At 37.0% G+C, this 25,248-nt stretch overlaps 1 protein-coding gene across 2 annotated transcripts in view; it reads right to left on the bottom strand.

Moving 5' to 3' along the window:
• Positions 1-610: 610 nt before the first annotated feature.
• Positions 611-25,248, bottom strand: part of fam131ba (family with sequence similarity 131 member Ba) — a 30,150-nt gene continuing 5,512 nt past the window's right edge. The window contains exons 2-9 of one of the 2 annotated variants that reach the window (XM_017481042.3): positions 17,459-17,496; positions 13,545-13,580; positions 12,879-12,972; positions 9,527-9,745; positions 8,056-8,196; positions 3,393-3,685; positions 2,901-3,158; positions 611-1,507 (exon numbers count right to left, since the gene is read on the bottom strand). In XM_017481042.3, the coding sequence (XP_017336531.1) occupies positions 1,274-1,507; positions 2,901-3,158; positions 3,393-3,685; positions 8,056-8,196; positions 9,527-9,745; positions 12,879-12,972; positions 13,545-13,580; positions 17,459-17,496 (1,313 nt within the window). In that variant the 3' untranslated portion in view covers positions 611-1,273. Of the gene's footprint in view, positions 1,508-2,900; positions 3,159-3,392; positions 3,686-8,055; positions 8,197-9,526; positions 9,746-12,869; positions 12,973-13,544; positions 13,581-17,458; positions 17,497-25,248 lie in introns of both variants that reach the window. The other variant, XM_017481039.3, reaches the window with a different exon arrangement.

Genomic DNA, 25,248 nt, shown 5'->3' on the forward strand with positions numbered 1-25,248 from the left:
AATTTGTAGCTCATGAATACTTCAGGGTTTTTTTTTTCCTCAAACGACTGAAATGATCACAGTATGAGTAAATTAGTTAACTGACTTTGTTGTAACACCCTGTGTTTATTTATTTATTTATTTATTTATTTATTTGCCATATTTTAGCACTAACTAAGAAGGTTATCTATTTGGTATTATATACTCTGGTGGTTATAGTATTCTTTGGTTACTTTTCCAGACAATGTCAGCTGCTGTGTGCAAGTATGCATCCTGTCTTCCATTACACCATTCTGGTCTAGCAAATCACTCATTCTGCAGGTTTTATATTGAGACTGGTGAGTGAGGGAAGCTCTATCTGAACTTCTGGTTGTAATTATCTAGTTAAATAGTTAATAATACTAATGATCAATATTAAGGAAAAACAATACAATGACAAACTTGAGAAAAGGGCTGATGAAACAGACATGTAGACACCAACCAAAAGACCATACATTCGTTTATATTCAGAATAGTGCATTACTTTTATACGTATAGGCATTGATCAGTATAGCACTGTTTCCATTTGGGCAGTATTGTGCTTGCTTATTTAAAGAGCGTCTGTATAGGAGTGCGTGATTTGGGGGGGGGGGGGAGGGGGGGCGGTTGGGTTGCTGGAAATAAAATACATAGGAGACACTTCACACAACATTATTGCCAGAAGGTGAATAAACAATGGTTTTGAGAATATACCTTTATACATACATGCAGTCATACAGTCATACCAACATACACCCACACACACACACATACATATATAGAAACATACATATTGTATATGTACATAGAAATACAACATATTTTGTTGGTTTTTAATTTTATTACAAAAATCAATTTCAGTTATCACTATATGTATACTGGTAATTCAGTCACTTAAATATTCAGGATGCATGCACTTTCTTTTGGTTGTCTTTGTATATTAGTATTGCACTGTTTTCTTTAGTTTATTTTAAACGTCCTTTTATAAGTCTCACATATCACACCTCTGCATCTCCACTTTTAACATCTGTATTAGTGTGTCCCTGCATTTTAAGACCGCAATTTTATGATGTCCTTTATCACTCGTTATGAACATATAAGTCAGTGCATCTCACTGTGGAGTCCTCCACTGTTTGATAGACAAAAAAAAGAGAACATATGTCTTGGTTGTGGGTGGTTATACATTAGCGCAGTTGGTTGATTATTTCAGTAAAGTTCCGTTTTTGAAACTTTTCTTTCAGTTACCCTCCTGAAAAAATAAATAAAATCAAAGCTGTTAATTGGTCGCCACGACAACCACAGCCCCTTCCTCCACTTCCTCTTCCTTCTCTTCCAGGGATTGGATGATGCAGGATGTGACCTCGAAGGCCATGTGCTCAGGCATCGGCTCTGTGTGTGACAGGGGTGGGCTCACGCCACCAGGTTTCAGACCCTCTCTGTGAGGCTGTGAGGTTAAAACTGGCGTCATGAACATTGCCTCAGGTTCCAATGTTAATGTGATGTCATCGTCCTTGAATAAGAGAAAAGAAAAGTTATGTAAGTAATGACGAGCTAGGAGATAAGTAATGATTACCTCATAGCCTAATTCCTAGTTTTCTCCATAGTCTCAATGGGGGTGTTCGCATTTAACATTGAATTTATTTGTGATGTCACACTCCACAGTAGTGGTTAATGGCTCAAAAGAAAGGGACATTTTTAACCTAACCTACTAATAATGAATGTTATAATTTTATTGTGGCAGTTGTATACAGTGTTTTACTGTCAAAAAAGCTTTAGTTGTGCTGTCTGTTTTATCTCTGTACTAATGTTATTGTGGGGAGGTGTGAATTATTTTCCCAGCAGGGGGCTCACACCCTTCATCTTTCCCATCACCCTGCTCACCAGCAGCTAAACACAGAGTCACGATACTCTACACACAGAAACCCAACAGTGCCCTGAGTAGTGTACTGCGAGAAATGGTATAATCTTTTCTGTTCTTTTTTGTTTTTTCTTTTTTGCCTGAAAAAGTGTCATTTTTTAAACTATTTTTGGCTGAGATTTTTTTGTGGTATCCTTAATAAATATAGTTAACTGGTGTTAACTACAGTATATACTTCAGTCTAATGTTAGGCAATTGAACACATTGCTAGATTTTGTTTCACTTAATGAACTTAAAACATTCTCCCTTTACTTTGACAGGAAGCCAGGGTGCACATCATCACATCATTCAAGCAGGAAAATTGAGAGATGAGAGATTACTAATGTTAGATGTGGGGAAGCTCTCAGGGTGTCAGTTACTATCAAAGAGTTCAAAACACCTGTATAACTGTTGGTTATTCTAGATTCAGATGTTGACTGACTCATCTGCCATTTTTATTTGTGAAAAAGGTGGATTTTTAAAGTATTTTGAGTGATATCTGTACTCTTAGGTTAAAATACAGAACATGTAAATGTTGGGACGTCTGCATACTCCTGGCCAAAGATATTTTAAGTCACTGCTTTATAGAGCAAATATAATGTGGATTACACGGTAGTATAAATGGTCTGCGCTTATATAGTGCTTTTTTAAACTTAGCGGTTCAACAAAGCTCTTTACACTGTGTCTCATTCATCCATCCATTCACACACACACACACACACACACACACACACACACACACACACACACACACACACACACACACACACACATCAATAACATGCAAATGCTAGCCTGCCATTGGGAGCAACTTGGGGTTCAGTGTCTTGCCCAAGAACACTTCGGCATGTGGAGTCATGTGGAGTCATGTGGAGTCATATGGGCCGGGAATCGAACTGCCAGCCCTGCGATTAGTGGACAACCCCCTCTAGCACCTGAGCCACAGCTGCCCAATATACAGTCTATTACCCTATTTTTTTATATTACAAAATTGCAAAGAACACACCTTGGCTTCCTCCTCCTCTTGTTGCTCAGGGATGCACTCATTTTCTGTAACTAATTCCTCGCTGTATGATTCCGGCGTACCCGTTTCTGCCAAGGTTATGCTCATGTGTCCCATTATTTCCATCTGATGTGGCTCCACTTGTGCTGCTGCCCACAAATCAGCCAATCGTGGATGAGTGGGTGGACCCAAGCTATGAATAGTGCTATTGGGCGTAGCTTGCAAAGAATGGGAGGTGCTGTGTAGCCGATGTTCCAGTGACTGGAAGAAATATAGATTAAAGACAAAAAATGTTGGGCAAATATATAAAATAACACAATTTTTTTTTTATTGAAGGATCATAGCAAACAACTATTGCACAGCCATAAAGTCATAGTACTATATAGTTTGTTAACTGATAGCTTTTGTGTTGCACTAGCACTGGTATTGTTATTTGTTTCCCTTTAAGATCAGTTGCTTGTAGTACTGCATGATATACATTTGAATTGTTCTAACCTGTTGCTGGTACTGCATGAGTTGCTGCTGCTGGTACTGCTGCATCTGCTGCAGCTGCTGTAAGTGGCTCTGCTGCTGAAGTGATAGCTGCTGCTGGGACAGATAGTGGGTGGAACAATCATAGCCTTCTCCAGAAGCCCCACTAGCTATGTAGGAGCCAGCAGCAGGAGAGGCCATTCCTGATAGCTCACTGCTGATTGGCTCCCAGGCATCAGAGGATGAAAGGCAGTAAAGGCCCTGGGAGACATACGTGTGAGGCCACACTTCTGCAGATGAATGATGCAAAGGTTGATCTAGAGTACAAAGAGGTGGTCAGAAAAGGTGATAAACAAGAAGGAGTTTTTTGGTCACTGCATTCTGATTTAATGATACAAATAAAGGACCAATTCCGCTTATCAACAGTAAACAATAAATTGTGTAAGAAATGTGTAAAAAATTACAGTCTGCCTCTAAGCAGATTCAACTCCAAGGTAGGTCTTTGGAGTTCATGCTCATCCCCCCAAAAAGGCTTAATTATCAGGGACAATTCATTTCGTTCTCAACACCTGAAGTGACATTCAGTTAATTATAGCAGAGGAGTGGCAGTAGGCCATCAACAACCATCCCTGAAGAAAGGGGAACATGACTGTAATTATCATTCAGAAAGATCTAGGGAACCCAAAGCGTTTCAGTTTACAACTTTATTAATCCCACAAGGGGCAATTAGAAATCATGTACTTTGTCTCTGTTATTCAGCAATAAAATTATTCTCCATTGTGATCTTCGATTTCCCCTTACACATGAAATTGTACTTTGTATGGTTTACAACCTCAAAAAAAAAAAAAAAAAAAAAAAAACCATACATCCCTGTAGCTTAGTTTAGTTTAATAATTTAAAATTGAATTTAAATTCAATATGTTGTCTCTCAATGTCTGTGTTGACTCTGTTTCAGTCTCAGAAAAATTAATCATTGTATTTTTTTTTCAGTTTCACATCTACTAAATAAAATATGACATAAACTTGTCAATTTTGCACAGAATCATTATCAGTCAAACACAATCAATTAAAAGTAAACAAAATCAATCAATACTGCAGATATACAGTATGAAACTTCTTGACTTGACATACACTGAAATGCTGGAAATATCCAACTGATCGAATGAACTCAAACGCAACACTATCCTCGCTGGTCTTACATCATATGTGATATGTACGCTGTAGAGAACTCAGAATGTATCTGCTTGCATGGTTCATAACCTCCCATGTGACTACCACATGTTCCCTTATGTAAATGCTCCTAGTGGTGTCACTCCACTGGCTTCCAGTTGTGTAAGATTGAAATTCAGTCACATGTGCAGTTCAACACAGGTCTTTAACAAGAGGATGCCTGGCATGTCCTTCTCTTCTGCTTCAGTGTACTAGCTCTTCAGTGGTGTGATGAGCTTCCAACTACACTCAGAATGGCTCCGTGCAGTTTCTAGATTTGAGGGGGCTACACTGGTTCATAAAGACCCATGCTGAAAAATCAGGAGTTAAACAAAAATATGTACTGTTTAATCTTTCCAGGCACTTCAGAGTTACCCTTAGCCTCTTGATAGCTTCTCTGATTAAAAGCCCTCCTTATTCGTTAACTGATTTCTGGTCGCCAGGCTCCTCTAGGCAGAATCATGGCTGTGCCATATCCTTTCCATTTTTTAATAATAGATTTAATGGTCTAATGCCCTGTAGGATGTTTAGAGTTTGGGATTTTTTTAAATAACCAAACCCTGACTGAAGCCTTTCCAGAATTTTGTCCTGGAATTGATTTAATAGCTTCCAGGAAAAGGTATGCAGTGCCCTCCACTAATATTGGCACCCTTGGTAAATATGAGCAGAGAAGGCTGTGAAAAATTATCTTTATTGATTTACCTTTTGATCTTTTGTTCAAAGAAATTCACAAAAATACTCTGCTCTCATGGATATCAAACTATTGCAAACTCAATACAGATTTTTCTCCCCCCAAAAAACTTTGTTAAATATAGGTGTGCAACAATTATTGGCACCCCTATGAATTCATATGAAAAAAAATATATTTGAAGTATATTCATATATTGGTATATTGATATTTAAAAAAAAAAAAAATAGTACACCTGGGTGACTAGGAACAGGAAATTGTTCAATCATGACTTTCTGTTTCACAGGGGTATAAATATGACACAAAGTAACACAAAGGCCAAATTCCCTTAGTCATTCATAATAATGGGTAAGACCAAGGAAGATAGCTGTGGTGTGCAGCAAACAGTTGCTGAGCTTCACAAAATGGGAAGTGGCTATAAGAAAAATAACATTTCCAGTTGACTGGAACTTCTTGGAACCATTTCCAACATCAGGGCAATAATTAAGAAGTTCCAATCAACTGGAAATGTTATGAACCCACCTGGAGTTATACATGTGCCTACATTGTCTCAAAGCACTGTGAAGAGGATGGTTTGAGTGGCCAAATATCTCCAAGGATCACAGCTGGAGAATTGCAGAAGTTACTTGCATCTTGGGGTCAGAAATTCTCTAAAATTACAATCTACAGTCCCAGGTCACCTACGTCACCAGTTGAGTTTTGAGAAAAAAGCCTCTACTCTCATCCCAAAACAAACTCAAGCGTCTTCAGTTTGGCAGACACTACTGGAACTTCAAATGGGATCAGGTTCTATGGTCAGATGAAACCAACATAGAGCTTTTTGGCAATAAACACCAGAGTTGGTTTTGGGGCACACAGAGAGGTAGCCATATGGAAAAGTATCTCATGCCCATGGTTGAATATGGTGGTGGCTCTTTAATGTTTTTGGTCTGTTTTTCTGCCAGAGGACCTGGACATTTTGTTAGGATACATGACACCATGGACTCAAATATCAACAGATATTAAATGAAAACCCGACTGCCTCTGCCAGAAAGCTTAAAATTAGCCATGGGTGGATCTTCCAGCAGGACAATGATCCAAAACATACATCAAAATCAACACAAAAATGGTTTACTGACCACAAAATCAAGGTCCTGCCATGGCCATCCCAGTGTCCTGACTTGAAACCCATAGAAAACCTGTGGGATAAACTAAAGAGGAGAGTCCACCAGCATGGACCTCAAAATTTGAAGGATCTGGAGAGATTCTGTATGGAGGAAAGGTCTCAGATCTCTTGCCATGTATTCTCCAACCTCATCAGGCATTATAGGAGAAGACTCAGAGATGTTATCTTGGCAAAGGGAGGTAGCACAAAGTATTGACTAAAAGGGTGCCAATAATTGTTGCATATTTAACAAATATTTTTCTATACGTTTTGTTTGCAATTGTTTTATAAGGAGTAACCTATAAAGAACTAAACGGTCTCGCGCCACAGTATCTAAGCAACCTTTTGGTTTTCTGTGATCCGCCACACCTACTTAGATCAAAAGATGCAGGCTATCTGATGGTACCTTGAATAGCGAAGGCTACAGCAGGGGGCAGAGCTTTCTCTTACAGAGTCCCACAGTTATGGAACAGTCTTCCAATTAGTGTTCGGGAGACAGACACAGTCTCAGTGTTTAAGTCTGGGCTTAAAACGTATTTGTTTACTCAAGCTTACCATGACTAGACTTTCTGTTACGCTAAGCACAGTCCTAATAATCTTTTCTCTCCCTCTCTCCTTCTGTCGAGCCACACACGATTTTATGGAGATACTAGAGATCCTGATCCTTTCTGCTCTCTGGACCTGCCTGATCCGTTTCGGATGTCCTACCTCTGGATGGAGCTCTCATCTACTCCAATTCCAGATTGCTGGGACTACGGCTGCTTCTCAGGCCAAACAGACTTCATATGAATCCATAATGAACTTTTTCACACTATCTGTTGTTACCCAGATGAGGATGGGTTCCCTTCTAAGTCTGGTTCCTCTCAAGGTTTCTTCCTCTTAACATCTTAGGGAGTTTTTCCTTGCCACTGTCGCTACCGGCTTGCTCAATTGGGATAAATTCACACTTTTAATATCTGTATACCCTGTTTATATATTTCTGTAAAGCTGCTTTGAGACAATGTCTATTGTAAAAAGCGCTATACAAATAAAATTGAATTGAACTGAATTGAATTGAATAGCAAATAGCACAGTAAGCAATGCCAACATGGCAAGGTCAACTCAAAACTCAGAAATTTTCACAGTGTTTCGTTAGGAAAATGCTTGCAATGTAGTGTAAAATACACTCAATGCCGCAGAAGCCATGAAAGAAGTCTATCCTCCTTTTTGGAGTTGCTAGGAGGATTGCTGCATATAATGTACATGTGTATAAAGTGAGTAGAAGAAATTGAAAGATGGTTGTACGACAGCAGTAACTATTACAAATACCTATGTGTCCTACATTATTTTCTATTTTTGTCGGAAGGTCTCGCCATATGCATACAAGAAGTTATTAGGGATTAAATTAGCGTAGCTGCTCTTTTCCTAATAAATTTCCAAGAACAAAAACAGAGTAAAACATGTAAAACAGGTGTCATTTATCACTGTCTGGCCTAAGGCAGAATTTCATTGCAATAAAAGGACCTTTTCTGTCAAATAATTTATTGTTCGTTTAATATGATCTGAGAGTTGATCGAGGTTGAGTTGACAATCATGAATGCCAGTTATGCATGTCGTGATTGCAAACATGTGATATCTAACATACATTACGTGCTTATCATCCTTACCTCTGCTGGTAATGCTCTCCTGATTAACTTCACTGAGGTGTGCTACACTGCCCTGGTTGGAGTCAACACAAAAGCTCTCTCCATCCATAGAATTCCAGGCCATTAATGTGGCCTCAGAGATTGCAAATTGCTGCATCACTCCTGAAAATTAAATTCATGACAGAAATCAACAAATCACCCACCGAAATTCACTGTCACTATCAGGAAAACAATCAACAAGTCAATAAACATGGGAAGTTGTAGAATATTCTCCTTTTCCTACTGAGCATGGCACAAATGTGCTATTCATCCATCCATTTTCTGTATCGTTATCCTACCCACAGTCGTACAGGCCTATCCCACGGAGCTTGGGGCACAGGGTGGGGCACACCCTGGATAGGGTGCCAATCCATCACAGCAGACAATCACATACACACACACACAACAAACAATTTAGAGATGCCAATCAGCCTACAATGCATGTCTTTGGACTAGGGGAGGAAACCGGAGTACCCAGAGGTGTACATACACACTCCACGTACACAGGGATCGAACCCTCAAGCTTGGAGGTGCAAGGCAAACGTGCTAACCACTAAGCCACCATGCCCCACCCATGACTTAATTTGCTATTTTGAATAATAAAAAGAAAACATGCATATGGTTTAAAAGATAAGCTGACCATGGACTCATCTGCTACACTTATAGCTCACATTAAATGAGTATTGTTCATCATTTTATCCATATAACATTCAGGCCATGAGATAAGCAATTTCTCTGATTAAGATGATATCTATGCAACCAAAAAACAAACGAACAAAAAACAAACAAAAAAGTCCTTAAAAAAACAACTTTTTATGGCCTTTAATTATTCATATCATGTTAATCATGTAATCATATTATATTTATGTATTTAATATTGCTCTTGAATGACATTCCTTAGTTTTTAGAGTATACGATTCCCAAATGAATTTCAGGGTGACATGCTGTGATCACATGAACCTGTCAGACAGTCTACACTGAGTAGTGTCTATAGTCTACAGTACATAAGTCTATAGTTGTGTTTGAGGTCTGAATATTGATGTGCTATTAATTCCTGATTATGTGCACAACTCTGTGTACAGCGGTTTTACCAATTAGGCACTTGTGCAAACAAGCATGAATTTCTAGTCTATTCATTTTCACAGATTTTCTAGTTGCACCTTAACCACATGTTTTATAAATCACTCTGGATTACAGTATTTGCTAAATTACTAAATGTAAATGTGAATTCATCCAACAATGTTTAGTATGACTGGAAAGTTGCAACACTTCACTACACACGCTGTATTTCTAGTCCCATAGGTAAAAATATATACATACAATATTCAATAAAATCACATATTAAGCACAGAAAATAAAGATATCTTTTCCCATCTGTATTTATTCGGCTTGACCATAATGTATAAAATGATTTGAAGAATGTTCTACAAATCTTTTGATTAATCAGTTTTACCAGCAGCCATTCGTGCTTCCTTTTCTCCATCACTTAGGTCACTGTAGGCATCATTCTCAAGTCTTCTTTCCCTTTCGCGGTGCAGGTTGGAAAGACCTGCTCCCCCTATTGGCCCAGCAGATGGTTTGCCCCAACTCTGCCACTCAATCATGTGGGCTACACGGCCTTGAGCCATAGCTGTGGGTTTAGTTACTTTGTCCTTCATGGACCTGGTCACACCTACATAAAAACATGAACATTAAGTACAAAACAAACATTAAGTGATAGCTATACCCAAATGTTTGACTAGAATTGTTTTCTAGTATAGTGCATAATTCTTCAGTCATGTTGAATATTGCATGTGACTGCATGGCTGAGCTCACATTGTCTATCATCAATATGTTAAATCCTGCCTACTGAGAAAAAACTACTAGCAGGATGTTCTGTAGTACATGAAATTTGGACACAGCTGTGGCTCTGCATGCTACTGAATGGAGGGTAATGAGAGTATCAAGGCAATGTGTTATGAATAATGATTGTTTTTATTTTATGCACCTGATGATTTTATTCTTCTGATAAAGTAGCTGATAATAACAAAAGACATATTCTATTTGTTGTACAGTCTTGCTTTCTCTTCAGTAACTGCTTTATTGGGGTTGTGATGTATCCAGAGCCTATCCAGATGGGAAACTGGAGGAAACCCACATGGAAATGAGAAGAACAAGAGAAATTCTGCACAGACAGTAACCCTGAGAAAAGGATGGCTCAGGATGACTGGAGACGCTGGAGCTGTGAGGTGGCAGTGCTACATGCTGCAACACCGTGCCACCTCTTTCTCTGGATAAACCTAGGAGACTGTTTGTGTGTGTGTGTGTGTGTGTGTGTGTGTGTGTGTGTGTGTGTGTGTGTGTGAGACAGAGAGAGAGGCATAGCCCGAGAAAACCCATTGGATGTTGCTGAGGCTGAATTTTTGCAAACAAGCAAAAATTACAAAAACCTGTGTTTTATCTAAATTTAATTTTTCTGCAAATAATATATGTGCAGCTGCCTGTAAAAACCACATGTCACTATGACTGAAATCTGGAAAGCAGCTAAAATGTAAAAACAAAACAAAACAAAACAAAAAAAAACAGTTTTTGTGTCAGTAATGTACTTTGACACTTCTAAACCTATACAGAAAACAAATACTTTACCATATATTTCACAAAAACATCATGGAAATGTTTCTATTTGGTCTACTATATTTATAACAAGAAAGAAACTGAATTAATTAGTGATTATTTCCCCATCAATGATCAGTTGAGCCAAGAAACTCAAATGCTGTGACCATGACATAACTTTTGGAAATACAACTTTCCTTATGTTTGTGTTACAGGTAACATACGTCAGTTCAGGAAAACCTGTTATAACCTGGTAAATGTGGTGAATGTGACGGGTTTTCCCAGGCTGCCACAAACGCACATACAAATATATACACAGGTATATATTTATATGTGCAAATATCTGAAAATATCTGAAAATTGGTCTTTTATATAATGTGCTGCTTTCTTTACTGACATACAAACATTTTACTGTGACATTTATTTTGTGCTAGAAAACTAATCTTTTGGAATCTAGACTCGATAATGTAGAAGACGTAAAATATAAAATCTACAACAAAGTTTGCACTAAAAAAATAGAGTGCCTAAAACTTAGTTTTATATATATATATATATATATATATATATATATATATATATATATATATATATATATATATATGATCCAATAATATCTATAGTATATGCAGTATACACAGTATATCCCGATGGGAGTGGCCTCTTCCAGCATGACAATAACCCATCTATAGGGCACGAAGGAGGAGGAAGAGGATGCAGTCAACCACATGTCAACCCATTTGAGAGATTTTGACCCAGCATGTTTGATAGCACTCTCCACCACCATCATCAAAACGTCAGCTGAGTGAATTTTTGGAGGTGTTGCGCAGTTTTATAAGGATATTGGCTGGTAAGTTTTTTAAAGCATCTTTGAACATCTGCCAGAGACTTTAGATGTCAAACTTTGCTTCTTACTTTCTTTAAAAACAAAGATTGCAAAAGAGTGCACTCTTTGTTTAAAGGGTGGTTTAAGCCACCCCACCCCCACCCCCAAACCCCCGGCTTAAACCGCTCAATTGTGATTATTGGGGTGAGATCCACTCAAATGCTGATACTGATCTTATTTTATTATAAAAATCACTCAAGTGCTGATACTCTATCACTGAAGTAGTGAGATACTGCTCTCCACTGAAGATGAGAATCAGTTAGTCTAATAATTCTGTATTTTATTGGCTGTAGGCTAGGTATTTAGGAATGGCAACTCAGGCATACTTACTCCAACGATGTATACAGGAATATTCTGATGCCTATACACATATAAACATCTTATCCGGAATATAGCTCCAACCCGAATATAGACCTTTCAACGGAATTTGATGTGCATGTAAACATAGTTACTGAATATGTCACATAACTGAGTTGTGCTCAAGCTAGACACTGACATTTGGATAAGTATAGTGATGTTTCATGAACATCCTCATCCCCTCTTGTCAGCTGTTGCTATTAAAAAAAAACAAAAAAAAAAACAAGGACGTGAACCAAATAAATGACCGTGGTTGAATATCATGTCCTTTTTACAGCACACACACGCACACATGTTAAACTTAGCAATGTCATTGCTTCTAAATATCTTTGGAACTCTACTGGACAGTTGGAACACAATTTAACCAAATAATATTCCCTCATTTGGTGTTTTGATGGTGGTGGACAGTGATCTCAAACACGTTGGTGTTTAACTGGGTCGAGATCTGTGTTGTGCCCATGATTTATAGAATGTTCATACTCATCAAACCATTTAGTGACTCCTGGTGATGAGGGCATCCTGGAATAGACAATTCCCATGAGAATAGAACAGTTTCATCATAGGATAAAGGTGATCAGTATAACTGTCATGCACGAAGCATAACACAATATTAATATTCACAACACTGCAGTAAACTCACATTAACACACTGGACAAAACCACACAGACACTACATCAACACTCTCATCACCACCGAAGAACCAAACAATACAATTCCCAGCAGCAAGCCTGTGGTAATGGGTTGTGGACTTATATGAACCATTGTTTGTGATCTGGTTGGATCTGATTGGGCTTTCATCAATGGCTAGCTGTGGCCATTGACAAGCACTAATTAATGGCAGAAGGATGGGAAACTGGAAGGGGAAGGGAGGACCCACAGGGGCAGCCATGTTAGCTCCACTCGCCATCTCCTCCACTGGAGCCAACATGGGGTCAGTTACCATATACCGGGACAGACACACACCTGACACACCTGTCAGAGAGGACTTAGCCAGAGCTCCAATCCCATAGCTGTCAGAGTTGCGTTTGAGACGAGGCAAGATGGAGGTCGTGTCCTCCATAGACAGCTGGAAGATAGAATTGTTGCAAGGAGAGAAAATGAGTAGCATATATGGAGGCATTAAAGAAAGAAAGAAAGAAAGACATGGGCACACCTAATTATTCATATACTATATTTGTGTTTATGAAACATAACAAGATCTAATCTTCAGATCAGATATATTCAGGTGTAGAACATATACACGTCATTAAGTTCAGTGAAAGCACAAACATCTACAGTATTTCTCAAGTACAAAAAAGAATAACTCTGTCAACACAATACCAGACCATACATACAACTACATACTGTGCAGAATTGTCAGATTTATTTCCAGTTTATTAAATATCAGGCCAGGTCGAAGTTTTGTGTGCCATTAAATTTTTTATCACTCTCGATGTAGCTTTGTTTTCCTGCATCAACTGTCCCTATATCAATGCCACTTTACAAGCCCTGCAACTGTAAAACTACTTTATTTGCAAAAGAGTGAGCCTTATGTTTAGGAAACATGTTCAAGCAATCTTCAGTAATACACACAGTGGAATGTGGAAGAGATACAGAAAATAGAGATGAAAAAGTGGGAGAGGTCAACTACTCACTCACATTGATTCCCTCCCAAGAAAACTCTGTCCGTCCATGCTGAAGGGAAAGCAGACAATAAGATAAGGAGAAGATGAAGTCAGAATAAAGTATTTTTTTTTTAATCTAAGTAAATATATAGCCTTGCAATACACATTAATTTACTCACTATATGACCTAAGGTTTGTTGACACCTGACCATAACACCCATGTTGGACCATTATTATTATTATTATTATTATTATTATTATTATTATTATTATTATAAATTATTATTATTATTATTATTATAAGTAGTAGTAGTAGTAGTAGTAGTAGAACTACTTCATAGCACATTTTAACTGGCAGCTCCCAACTTCCCAACCCCCTCACTCACTCTTTCCTACATTTTGGATGTTGATGTCAACCAACCAGCGGGGTTGCAACAAGGCTAGCAATAATTTATTGTTCTTACGTTTTAGGGTTGTATTCAGAGTTAAGTTAAGCATGTAGTGAGGTATTAAATTTCTCGATAGCTATATGGAGTCTACAGTGGTGATTAATATTTTTATAAAATAGGAAAGCACAACTGTCTGTTATTGAAGTATACTGTATATCTGTGTGTTCTGATGAGAAGGCTTCATCAGCAGACAAGACCAGCAGACCAGTGCTTGGTCACAGCACAACCAGTGATACTGGATTTTTGATTTGAATGAGCTGTAAGCCGTAATCATCAAGATTAAAACCAAAAAACGGCTTGAAATATTCCACTTTATGTGTAATGAATCTAGAATCTATGAAACTTCCACTTTTGAATTAAATTATGGAGAAAAAAAAACTTTTCCACGATATTCTAATTTTTTGAGATGCTCCTGTATACTTACGATTTATTTACAATGTTTACACATATACAGTAACATAATTGTGGTTATGCACTTGCTACTCAACTGACCATTAATGCAACTACAAGCATTTGATTTTGCTGATACTTTACATTAATTATCAATGCTAAATGAATAATTATAGTTTTTATTTTTCCAAAAAATGTACACTGCATGCACACAACCTAGATTTTTTTGTCTCTCATTTTCACAATAATATGCATCCAATTTATTACATCAGTGCATAAAACACACACACACACACACACACACACACACACACACACACACACACACACACACACACACACACACACACACACACACACACACAGTTTCACTTACATAATGAAATAAATAGAAGCAATTTGAAAGGGGATTAGTACACTAAATGTCTGATTGTGAGCCACCCCAGTCTCTGTATGAGTAGACTAGTGACACTGGAGAGACACTGCCATTAGACAGGAAAAGAAGGGAGGTGGTGAAGTGGAACAACTGATGAGGTTATGTCTCCGAGGATAGAAAGCCAGTTATGTGACTATACTGTAGATAACGGAGGCCCCCTGGAGGTGAGCTTATGTGGCCTTTGTGAGAAACGTAATACTCCCATGCCTTAGTGAGTAATATTATGTTATCTGTCACCTGGCTAGGATAAATTCCATACTTGTTAGCACTGTAAATATAGTACAGCATGCAACTGTTGTGTTTGAGTACATCAGGGATATCACTGCATGAGTCAGAATGGTGTCATATTATTGATTTATTCAGGGATATATAACTTGTATAACCCTCCTAGATGACATATTGGTCTTATTAAAGATATGTTTGAACCAACACATTTTGACTAATAAAAAAAAAAAAAAGAGCCCATTGTGTATTATAATATTTGCATAATGTTAATGAGACACTTAGTTCATTAGATTTATCAGGTAATCCCCAACAGCCAGCATTATTATTAATAATAAAGTGAAAAGTGGTCTTTTACTGAATCTATTACTTTTTCTTCTGACGTGCAAACATTTTTCTGTAACATTTCAAGTTCAAAGAGCCCTTAATTGCCATCTCAACCATATACAATTTACAGTAGACAGTGAGATGAAATAACATACATGTATGACATACTGTACACTGTGCTTATACTGACAGGACATAAGAATAGAAACACATGAAGGGAGGGGTTGATGGGAAACAGTGGGCTTAGTAAGCATAGTGGCAAAAAAAAGACAATTTCTTCACTACACCGACGTTACACTAAACACTGGTCTATAGCTGCAACCTGAAATGAAGTGAAGTTTAAAGTGTCAGTGCAGTACTGTGATTGTGAACAAGTGTTATCAAAGTGTCAGTGTGTTGTAAACTGTAAGTCATAGACAGTGATTCTTGCTCGAACAAAACTACTAAGGTGACATATAAGGAGCAATATAAAGTGGACAAGTGTCCGTGCAGTGGTGGGAAGGGTATTAGCTGGGAGTAGAGCCCAGGGTGATGTGTGTGGTGGGGGGCAGCGGGGTATTCAGGAGTCTGACAGCTTGGGGTTAGATGCTGTTACCCAGTCTGGCAATCCTTTAGCAAATTCTGCAAAACTTTCTGCTGAATGGCAGAGGGGCAAATATACTGTAGGAGGGATGGGTGGATCATCCACAATGCTGGAGGCCTTGTGGAGGAAGCGTGTGTAAATAAAAAAAACAAACAAACAAACAAAAACAACAAAAACAAAACAAAACAGGTTTGAGTTTTAATGTTTGTGTGACATGTTTTTTTAATGCAGAAGTAATAAAATAAATGTATAAGACAAAATTCATATATAAAAAACAATTAAAGTGCCCAAGACTAAAATATTCAACTCTATAAACTATTATGTGATAACATTTGTTATAGTTATTAAAGTGTGTTTTTAAGTATACACACACACAAACACACACACACACACACACACACACACACACACACACACACACACACACACACACACATATATATATATATATATATATATATATATATATATATATATATATATGAGAGAGAGAGAGAGAGAGAGGGAACATGAGAGAGCTGATTATATGCAAGTTAAATAGCATGTTTTGTGCAGTAATTGTGATGATGTGCATAAAAGGTCAACAAAGTCATCATTACAATTCCTTCATCACACGCACACACATGCACACACACACTGAATATATATATATATATATATATATATATATATATATATATATATATATATATATATATATATATATATATATATATAGTGAACCCTTTACAATCTTCTGTGTTTCTGAATAAATTTGACCTCAAATGTGATCAGATCTTCAAATCCTAAGACTAGATAAAGAGAACCCAATTAAACATCACAGTTTTTACCTTTATTTTAGCAAAATTATCCAAAATTAAATATCTTTGTCAGCTAAAGTATATATACCTTTAGGAGTATGATTTAATTTAAAAGGGTAATTGAAGTCAGGTGATTCAGTGAAGGGGATCAGGCATGAGTTTAGCAGCCCTTCCATATTTCAATAACATAAACTTGGGTCTTCGCTATCAAATTCTGATCTGAAGTGTGGAATGGAAGTGTGCCATGCCTCAATCAAAGGAGATTCCTGAGGAGCTCAGAAAAAGAGGTATCAATGCTCACCAGGCTGGAAAATAAACTACTGTGAAGCAGATGATATACAAATTGAGGAAATCCAGCACCACTGTTAATCTCCCAAAGAGCTGTCTTCTAGTAATAACCAGTTACTGAAAGCAAAGGTTCACATAATTTTTCCAACAAAGATATTCAATAAATAAATGTAAAAACTGTCATGTTTTGCGCATTTGGTTAATTGGGTTCTCTTTATCTAGTTCTAGGACTTATTTTACAGGTCAAATTTATGCAGAAATACAGAAAATTCTAAAGGGTTCACAAACTTTCCAGCAGCACTGTATATGCAGGCTGAATGAAACAAGTCAGTGATACAAAATCTTCAAGTATCAAATCAAATATGTGTCCTGCAGGCCTTGAGGTTGACACATGTGTGCTAAACCAAAAATTCTGTCTCTGTGTAAATGGAAATTGTATTCAGCATTTCTTACCTGATCTCCATCTTTCTTTACAGGAACTGCTTCCGCTGCTGAAAAGAGGAAGGGAGGGTAAAAGCAATTAGAAGAACAAGCTTATGCAAGCTCTTGGACATCAGTTACATCTCTTTTTTTGTTTGTGTTCACAAAAAGCCAAACCAAATGACATTCACCAAACTGCCATCAGTGACATAATGACATAATGTGTTACCATCTGGGGTTATCATTTATCATTAATATCATTTTCTAGAAATAAATGAATATGCAGTTCTCTGTCCTCTGTCAGACGTAAGGTTAAATGCTCCTAAATAAATCAATATAATTCTACTCTTTCCAACATCCAAACTTAAAATAACATGAGTCTTTAACCCTACCTTAAACACTTAACTCTACCTTCTCCATGTAAAGAGAAAAAGCTGTGGGATATTTTCCTTGTTTTTCTTGTTAATTGGATTATGTTTGTTTTAGTTTTGCCCAAATCAATATGATCATGATGACTCGCATATTGTAACTCTGTGACACGTAAAACATGTTACACTGAGAATATGACTGTGACCTTGTTGTGTGAAGAAGTGCTATTAAAGTGCTCTCTCATCTTGTTCATTCTTATTGTGCATCAGATCAGACCTGACCAAATCTAACCAGATACCAAACATACTCCAGAGACATAGAAACCATGCACTTCATACATTTCCAATACTGCTACAAGCTGGCTCTTGGCTGGCTTCCTAACACCTGATTTTGAATTCTGAAAGATTTCTAACAAAGCCTATGTCTGTATTAAAGGCCTCTTACTGTAAATTGGTTTCACTCTGTACAAAAGGTCTCTCTTTTATTTCCCCTAAGCCCAGTCATTAACATAATTATAATAGTCTGTATGTACTTCCTGATATCTGCAAAAAGATTTACCATTAATAAAAATTCAGTGTCTGTGCTGCCATCTAGTTTTAACATTGTGAAATGCATGGGTGTTTATCTCCACCTCTTTTCCACAAGAGGTTTTTCAAGCAGTGTGAAAGACTTTGAATCACAGAGGTAAATACAAATGAACTGAACTGAATATTCTCTTGGACTCCTGAACATGGCTGTGGCATTCTCAAGATTTAAACTTGTGACCTCTTGACAATTGTATGAATGCTTTTCTGATTTTGCCATGAGGGAGCGAATAAAGGGTTTCTAACATCTAAATCCCCAAAGCCTAGATACACTACCAGAACAACTTGATGAACACTGAGTTCTGAAATACACTATATGGCTAAACGTATGTGGACACTTGACCACCACACCCATATGTGCTTCTTCCCCAAACCGAAAACTGACCTCAACTCCACTGAACACCTTTGGATTGAACTGGAACTTGAGCCTCCTCATTATTTTTAGTTTATAATATTTAGTTCATGACCTGAGAGTTATCAAGAACATAACTGCAGTAAAACAAGAACATCTGATGAATATTGATGGGTTGTGATGTGGACACAGAGCAACAGTGTACTGTAGACTACAGTTATAGCAAGGAACTGGTAAAAAAAAATAAAATCAAACATGTTCTCTTTACACCCTTCATGAGTTTCACTGTTGTCAATTTCTGCACACATGCACGTGGTGTCAGAAGTGTACTAAAATGGCTCAAGGGCTTGAACAGATAGATCCCCTTGTTTTTGATGAGCATATCACTGACAACTGGCATAACTTAAAAAAGGACAAAAAGAATGGTGCATCTACTGCTGTGCTGGGCTTTGATGGGACTGCAGGAAACTGCATCGTCTGTGGCACTGAACACGATCACACCTCAACAGGTCACAGACATTAGCCGGATTGGTTGGCCAGCTACTGCAAAAGATCTTCCCCACAGCCTATGTCACTTTTTTTTTTACCATGTGAGACAATATGCAGAATCATACTTGGCAGTATGAAGAATTTATCTACAGCCTTCATGAATTTCATTGTTGTAAGACATTACAGTCTGCCTCTAAGCAGATTCCACTCCAAGGTAGAACAAGAACTTCCCCCAAAAAGGCTTCATTATAAGGGATAATTCACCTCAGTCTCAACAACATGTGGATAATAGCACGTGAAGTGACATTCAATCAGAGCAGCAGTGGGACATCAAGAACCATCCATGAACACAGGGGCACGTGACCATAACTACCATTCAGGAAGACATCTGTCGAGACAATCGTATCACCCCACCATTTGGGTTGTCACACCTGTAATGACATCAATGATGTGAGAACGGAAAAGGATCACTTCAATTGTTATCTGTAATTTACATACAAGAAACTGTATAATATGTCTGAGCTGATATTGTTTGAGGTTCACTTTGACTCCGATGAACCTGAAGTGCTTTATTTACTTTGTCTCTGCTTCGCTGCAATAAAGTTATTCTTCATTGTGCTATTCGAAACCCTCATCATTTTTTTTTCTTACACTATCCTACAAAATCTCTCTCTTCTCTCTGATTAATTGTTAATTGCTGGGCTCCTTTTCCTGTAAGTACAGTGGCACCTCTGAGCATTGGGGCCATTTCCACAATCAGTCTTTCTTACCCTGGAGATAGAGCATAAAGAATACTGGAGCTGAGGAATAGAAAATGAACAAGGCTAAGTCTGGTGGGTTAAAAAGCATATTTAAATGATGACAGCTGTGTAGGGAGAAATTAGTTTTTTGAAAAATTGGTTAAATTATTAATTTTTAGTAAATACTTTATCCTAGTCAGGGTTGCAGTGGATTCGTAGCCTATCCTGGGAATTCTGGGTGCAAAGCAGGAATACACCCTGTAGTCTAATGCAAGGCAGTACACAGCCACACACAATTACAAGCTCGTTCACACTTAGATGCAATTTTAGTTTTATCCAAATTGCAGTCAGTATTCTCATTCAACTGTTTCTACACATGCAACATATTTTAAAGCACATTGCTTTAGCTCTGCAAAACAGAAGGTCCTCACAGTAGTACTATGGAAAAAAGGAAGGAAAAATACTATACAAGAAATACACATTTCATCTTAACAAATCAGAAGAAACACTGCATTCCTTACACAATGCTCATACTGCATCCTGGCAAAACACTGGAAATCCACCTGCCGCTGCCAAGCATGCAGAAACAAACTGGGGACCAATCTTGTGGCCTAGAATGTGGAGGTGCCATCATCAACTTTTTGCTTGGTAGAGCAAAGATTCATTGTGTCCAACATTTAAAAAGTACTGACAGATACACATACAACATAAAACTGCGAAAAACAATGTCTTTAATAGTCATGGAGTTCGTTAAGTGTATGTATGGATATGTAGTCCGTTTATTTCCATGATGCTAACTCTCTCATAAAAAGACTGGTATCATCCAGAGGAAGCTTACAGAGAGTGGGCAAAGTCCAAGAGGCTATTTTACCACCAGTGCAGACTGAGTCAACAGTTTGAGGGGAAACAGAGTAAGTATGGCTTATTATAATGCTAACATTGCACTCAATATAAAATAGAAATGACATAGTATAAGGGATGTAGGAATGGTATAGAACAGTGTTCCGGGAGATCTATCTTCCTGAAGACTTTAGCTTCAACCATAATGGTGCCCACCTGACCATCTAACCACTGCCCTAAGATGTTAATGATCAACTAAAACAGGTGTTAGATTTTGTTGGAGGTGAAACCTGCAGGAAAGTAGATCTCAAAGAGGAGGGTTGGAGACCACTAGTCTAGAGAATGAATGTTACAATGAGTAGCACAAGTCACAATGTATTAAGATACACTGAATTCTAGAGACTGAAAATCCCAGGAGAGCAGCAGTTTCTGATATACTCAAACCAGCCCTTCTGGTACAAATGTCCATGCTACAGTTAAAGTCACAGACATGACACTTTTTCTTATTCTGGTGTTTGACATGAACTTTAACTGAAACTATTGACCTGCTGCCACATGATTAGCTGCTTGCATAACTGTATGAATATGCAGGTGTGTATATATATATATATATATATATATATATATATATATATATATATATATATATATATATATATATATATATATATATATATATATATATATATATGTATATATATATACACACACACACACACACACACACACACACACACACACACACACACACACACATATATATATATATATATATATATATATATATATATATATATATATATATATATATATAAGATAACATAAGATAAAAGAAAGATAAGATAAGAAGTCATTCTTGCCAATAGAATAGAGAGATACCTTGTCTAATAACCAATGACCAATGAATCATAGGGTCTGTAATGTTAGTCTGCTTAAACCCATTTTTTTCTTGAATTAAGACATGTACTGCTTCTCAGGTTTGCTCAGTTCTCCTCATTTAATCATCAGTGGAAACCATGGAAACAGTAGCGGTTGGTAACATAAAGCATGCTGGAAGGGGGGAGACCTGTAGAGGATTAAATGAGGTCATTTTGTCTTTTGTCCTGTTGGTTGTTGTGAGACAGGACATCACATGTCACTTCAACCATGAATAGTAACGACTTATCAGGGTACCAGAGGATAAGGTTACTGGTGAATTAGTGGTCCTTGAGATGTTGAAAAGCATGAATTACTTTCTGAATTGAATTTAAATTTTCTTTTACGGAGTGAAATGAGGGGAGACTTGGTCACCAGAACGGAAACAATTTCAGCATGGAGCAATCCAGTGAGTCCAGTGACAACAGGGCTGCTTTCCAGGGCATGTATGCTAAGAGGGCTGGTTATGGCGGTGGAGACACTCAGAACATAGACAGAGGCTGTACATTTAGCTTGTTTTAGCAATCTGTTCCTGAAATGGGGTGACTAAGATGCTTGTTCAAACTGGGGAGATTTTTGCCGTAGGGCTATTTGTTGTGATAAATGGCAGTGGCCAAGTGTAGTGCTCTCTCAATGGTAGAATTCTCTCCCAGACACTGTATTAAGTTGTAGAGTCCAAATAAGATGATTAAGCATTTTCACATAGTCTTGACAATAATAAGACCTGTGATTAGAATTGTTTATGAAGACTATATGTTAAGATATTTATGTCATACCTTGTTATTGTTTGATGATTCTGACACTGTGTTTCATGGTAATAATGATTGTGAAGGATGAAGTTCTACCAATTAGTTTACATTTGTAGACATATGTTTAGTGTGTACTAGATTCAACACCAGTATATATATATATATATATATATATATATATATATATATATATATATATATATATATATATATATATATATATATATATATTAAGGGTGATATTATACTATACAGAAGCAGAATAATGTATTGTTAAATTATAGCAGTCAACAAACATTTTGCCCACTTATTTTTTTCTAAAACTGAAACCTTTGACAACTAATGGTAAAACAAATACAGAAACAAATAGGACGGGCACTGTTCTTTTATTTTGCTCCAATAGTCATAGAGAGGGCGACCATATTTCTATACAAACTGGCAGAAAATGCCCAAAAGAAACATGCTTTTATTTATTAACGTGCTTTATGCAGTCAGGTTGACTGTGCTTATTGAATTATGATTTTAAATAAAGTGCACAACATTTTAAAAGTGTGCTTTTAAGATTTCAGTGGGTGTCTATTGAATTTACAATTCACTTACACATGCAAGTGAAAAAAGGTATATACATAAAGCGTCAAACAAGAGCAGCGTGGTGTGCAGGCTTCAATTTGATGCAGCAGTGTGGATTTAAATGCTTGTTAAAATTGAGCTGAATGAAGTTTATACAATGCGTAGATGCTTTATGTGATGCTACATGTGAAGCTTTACACAACACATCTCATTTAAATTGGCCTTAAGAGGACAATAGTTTGTGCATTTAATTGTGTGTTTGGGTATACAAGCTTTAATTTAATGCAGCAATGTGGTTTTAAATGCTTGTTAAAATGGATCTGAACGAGGTCGATGCAATACTTTACGTGATGCTACACGTGATGCTTCACACAACACTGCTTGTGCAAATTGGCCATAACAGGTCTATATTTATTTGTTAAACTAAACAATTTACATTTCATTGTAGGAGTTTTTTTTCTATGTGAGGTGATACACTGAGTTTTAGGCTAGTACAGTTCTAAAAATTAGTCTATACCAAGCACTTTTTAATTTGGTGTATCATTTTATGATATGTATTAGCTATTAGCTATGTTAGGTCTATGTATTAGCTTTGAGTTTTTTATGTATAAAATGTATATATATATATATATATATATATATATATATATATATATATATATATATATATATATATATATATATATATATATGTGTGTGTGTGTGTGTGTGTGTGTGTGTATATATATATATATATATATATATATATATATATATATATATATATATATATATATCAATGTAATTTTATTTGATTGTGTGTATATTTTTAACTTCCAGCTCTTATTTTGGTTTGGGTTGACAAAGATATGGACAGAAACCTGTTTAGACCATCAGCAAAGCCTTTTACTATCATTTATTGAGGGGGCATGCTACATCGGGGATGTTCAACTCCACTATGAATTGTAGTATAGGATCAGGGTCTTTCAGAATGAGAGTGCTGATAAATGGTGTAAGTCATGAGGGATGTAAGACATGAGGGATGCTGCTAGCTCTGAATGAAACATCAGTAAAAAATACTGATATGTGTAGCCATTTGATTTTTGTTATCTCCTATCCTTATCCATATTTAACACCTGAACACTCAGGATGTAGCCCAAGAAGGATAGAGTGGTCTAATGTGGTTTACATTTCGCAGGTTTGACAAACAGGTTAATCTGAGCATTTATCGGACATGCTCTGCATCTGAAGTGGAATAGAAAACAATGTCATATACAGTCTGCTCCAAAAATATTGAAATCTTAAGGCCAATTATTAAGTTTGTTCTATACACTGAAAAATTTAGGTTTGAGTTCGAAAGATGAATATGCAATGGTCAGGCTTTCAGCTTTTGTTTCCTGATATTTACAGATGTGTTAAACAACTTTTGTTGTCTTGGCACCTTTTGGTTTAACCCACCAATTTTTTAAGAGATAAAAATTTTGTGGCATGTGACTGACAGGTGTTTCTTGTTGCCCAGGTTTGCCCTGTTAGACTGAGTTCTTAAATAATTAATCGCTCTGAATATCTCCTTTAGGTTTGAGCCCTGGGTTTCACCTGTGAATACTACATTTGTTGTTTAAAAAGGATAAACCAACATAAAAACCAGAGAGCTGTCTATGTGAGAAAAACACATCATTTTCAAGCTGAGAAAAGAGGGAAAATTTTTCAGAGCCATTGCACAAGCATTGGGCATAGTCAAAACAACAATTTGGAATGTCGTGAGAAAGAAAGAAACCACTGGTGTACTAACAGCCAGACATGAAACAAGTCAACCAAGGAAAATAGAAGCAGTTGATGACAGAAACACTGTAAGAGCTGTGAAGAGAACCCCAAAAACAACAGTCAGTGACAAGATGAACAACCTCCACAGGGCAGGGGTGAATGTATCACACTGTACCATTCAAAGAAGAGCAGAGCTTTGAGAGCAGAAATATAGAGGCCAAATTACAAGATATAAACCACTCATCAGCAGTAAGAATCAGAAAGCCAAATTGGAATTTGCAAAGAAATACAGAGATGAGCCACAAAAGTTCTGGACCAAGACAAACCTCTACTAAAGTGATGGAAATGCCAACATGTGGAGAAAGAAAGGATCTGCTCATGATCCAAAACATACGAGCTCATCAGTCTAGCATGGTGGATTTAGTGACATGTCTTGGGCTTACATGGCTTCTTCTGGATTGGGCTCATTAAT

The sequence above is a fragment of the Ictalurus punctatus genome, chromosome 12 (genome assembly GCF_001660625.3).
Source record: "Ictalurus punctatus breed USDA103 chromosome 12, Coco_2.0, whole genome shotgun sequence".
NCBI classification, from domain to species: domain Eukaryota; kingdom Metazoa; phylum Chordata; class Actinopteri; order Siluriformes; family Ictaluridae; genus Ictalurus; species Ictalurus punctatus.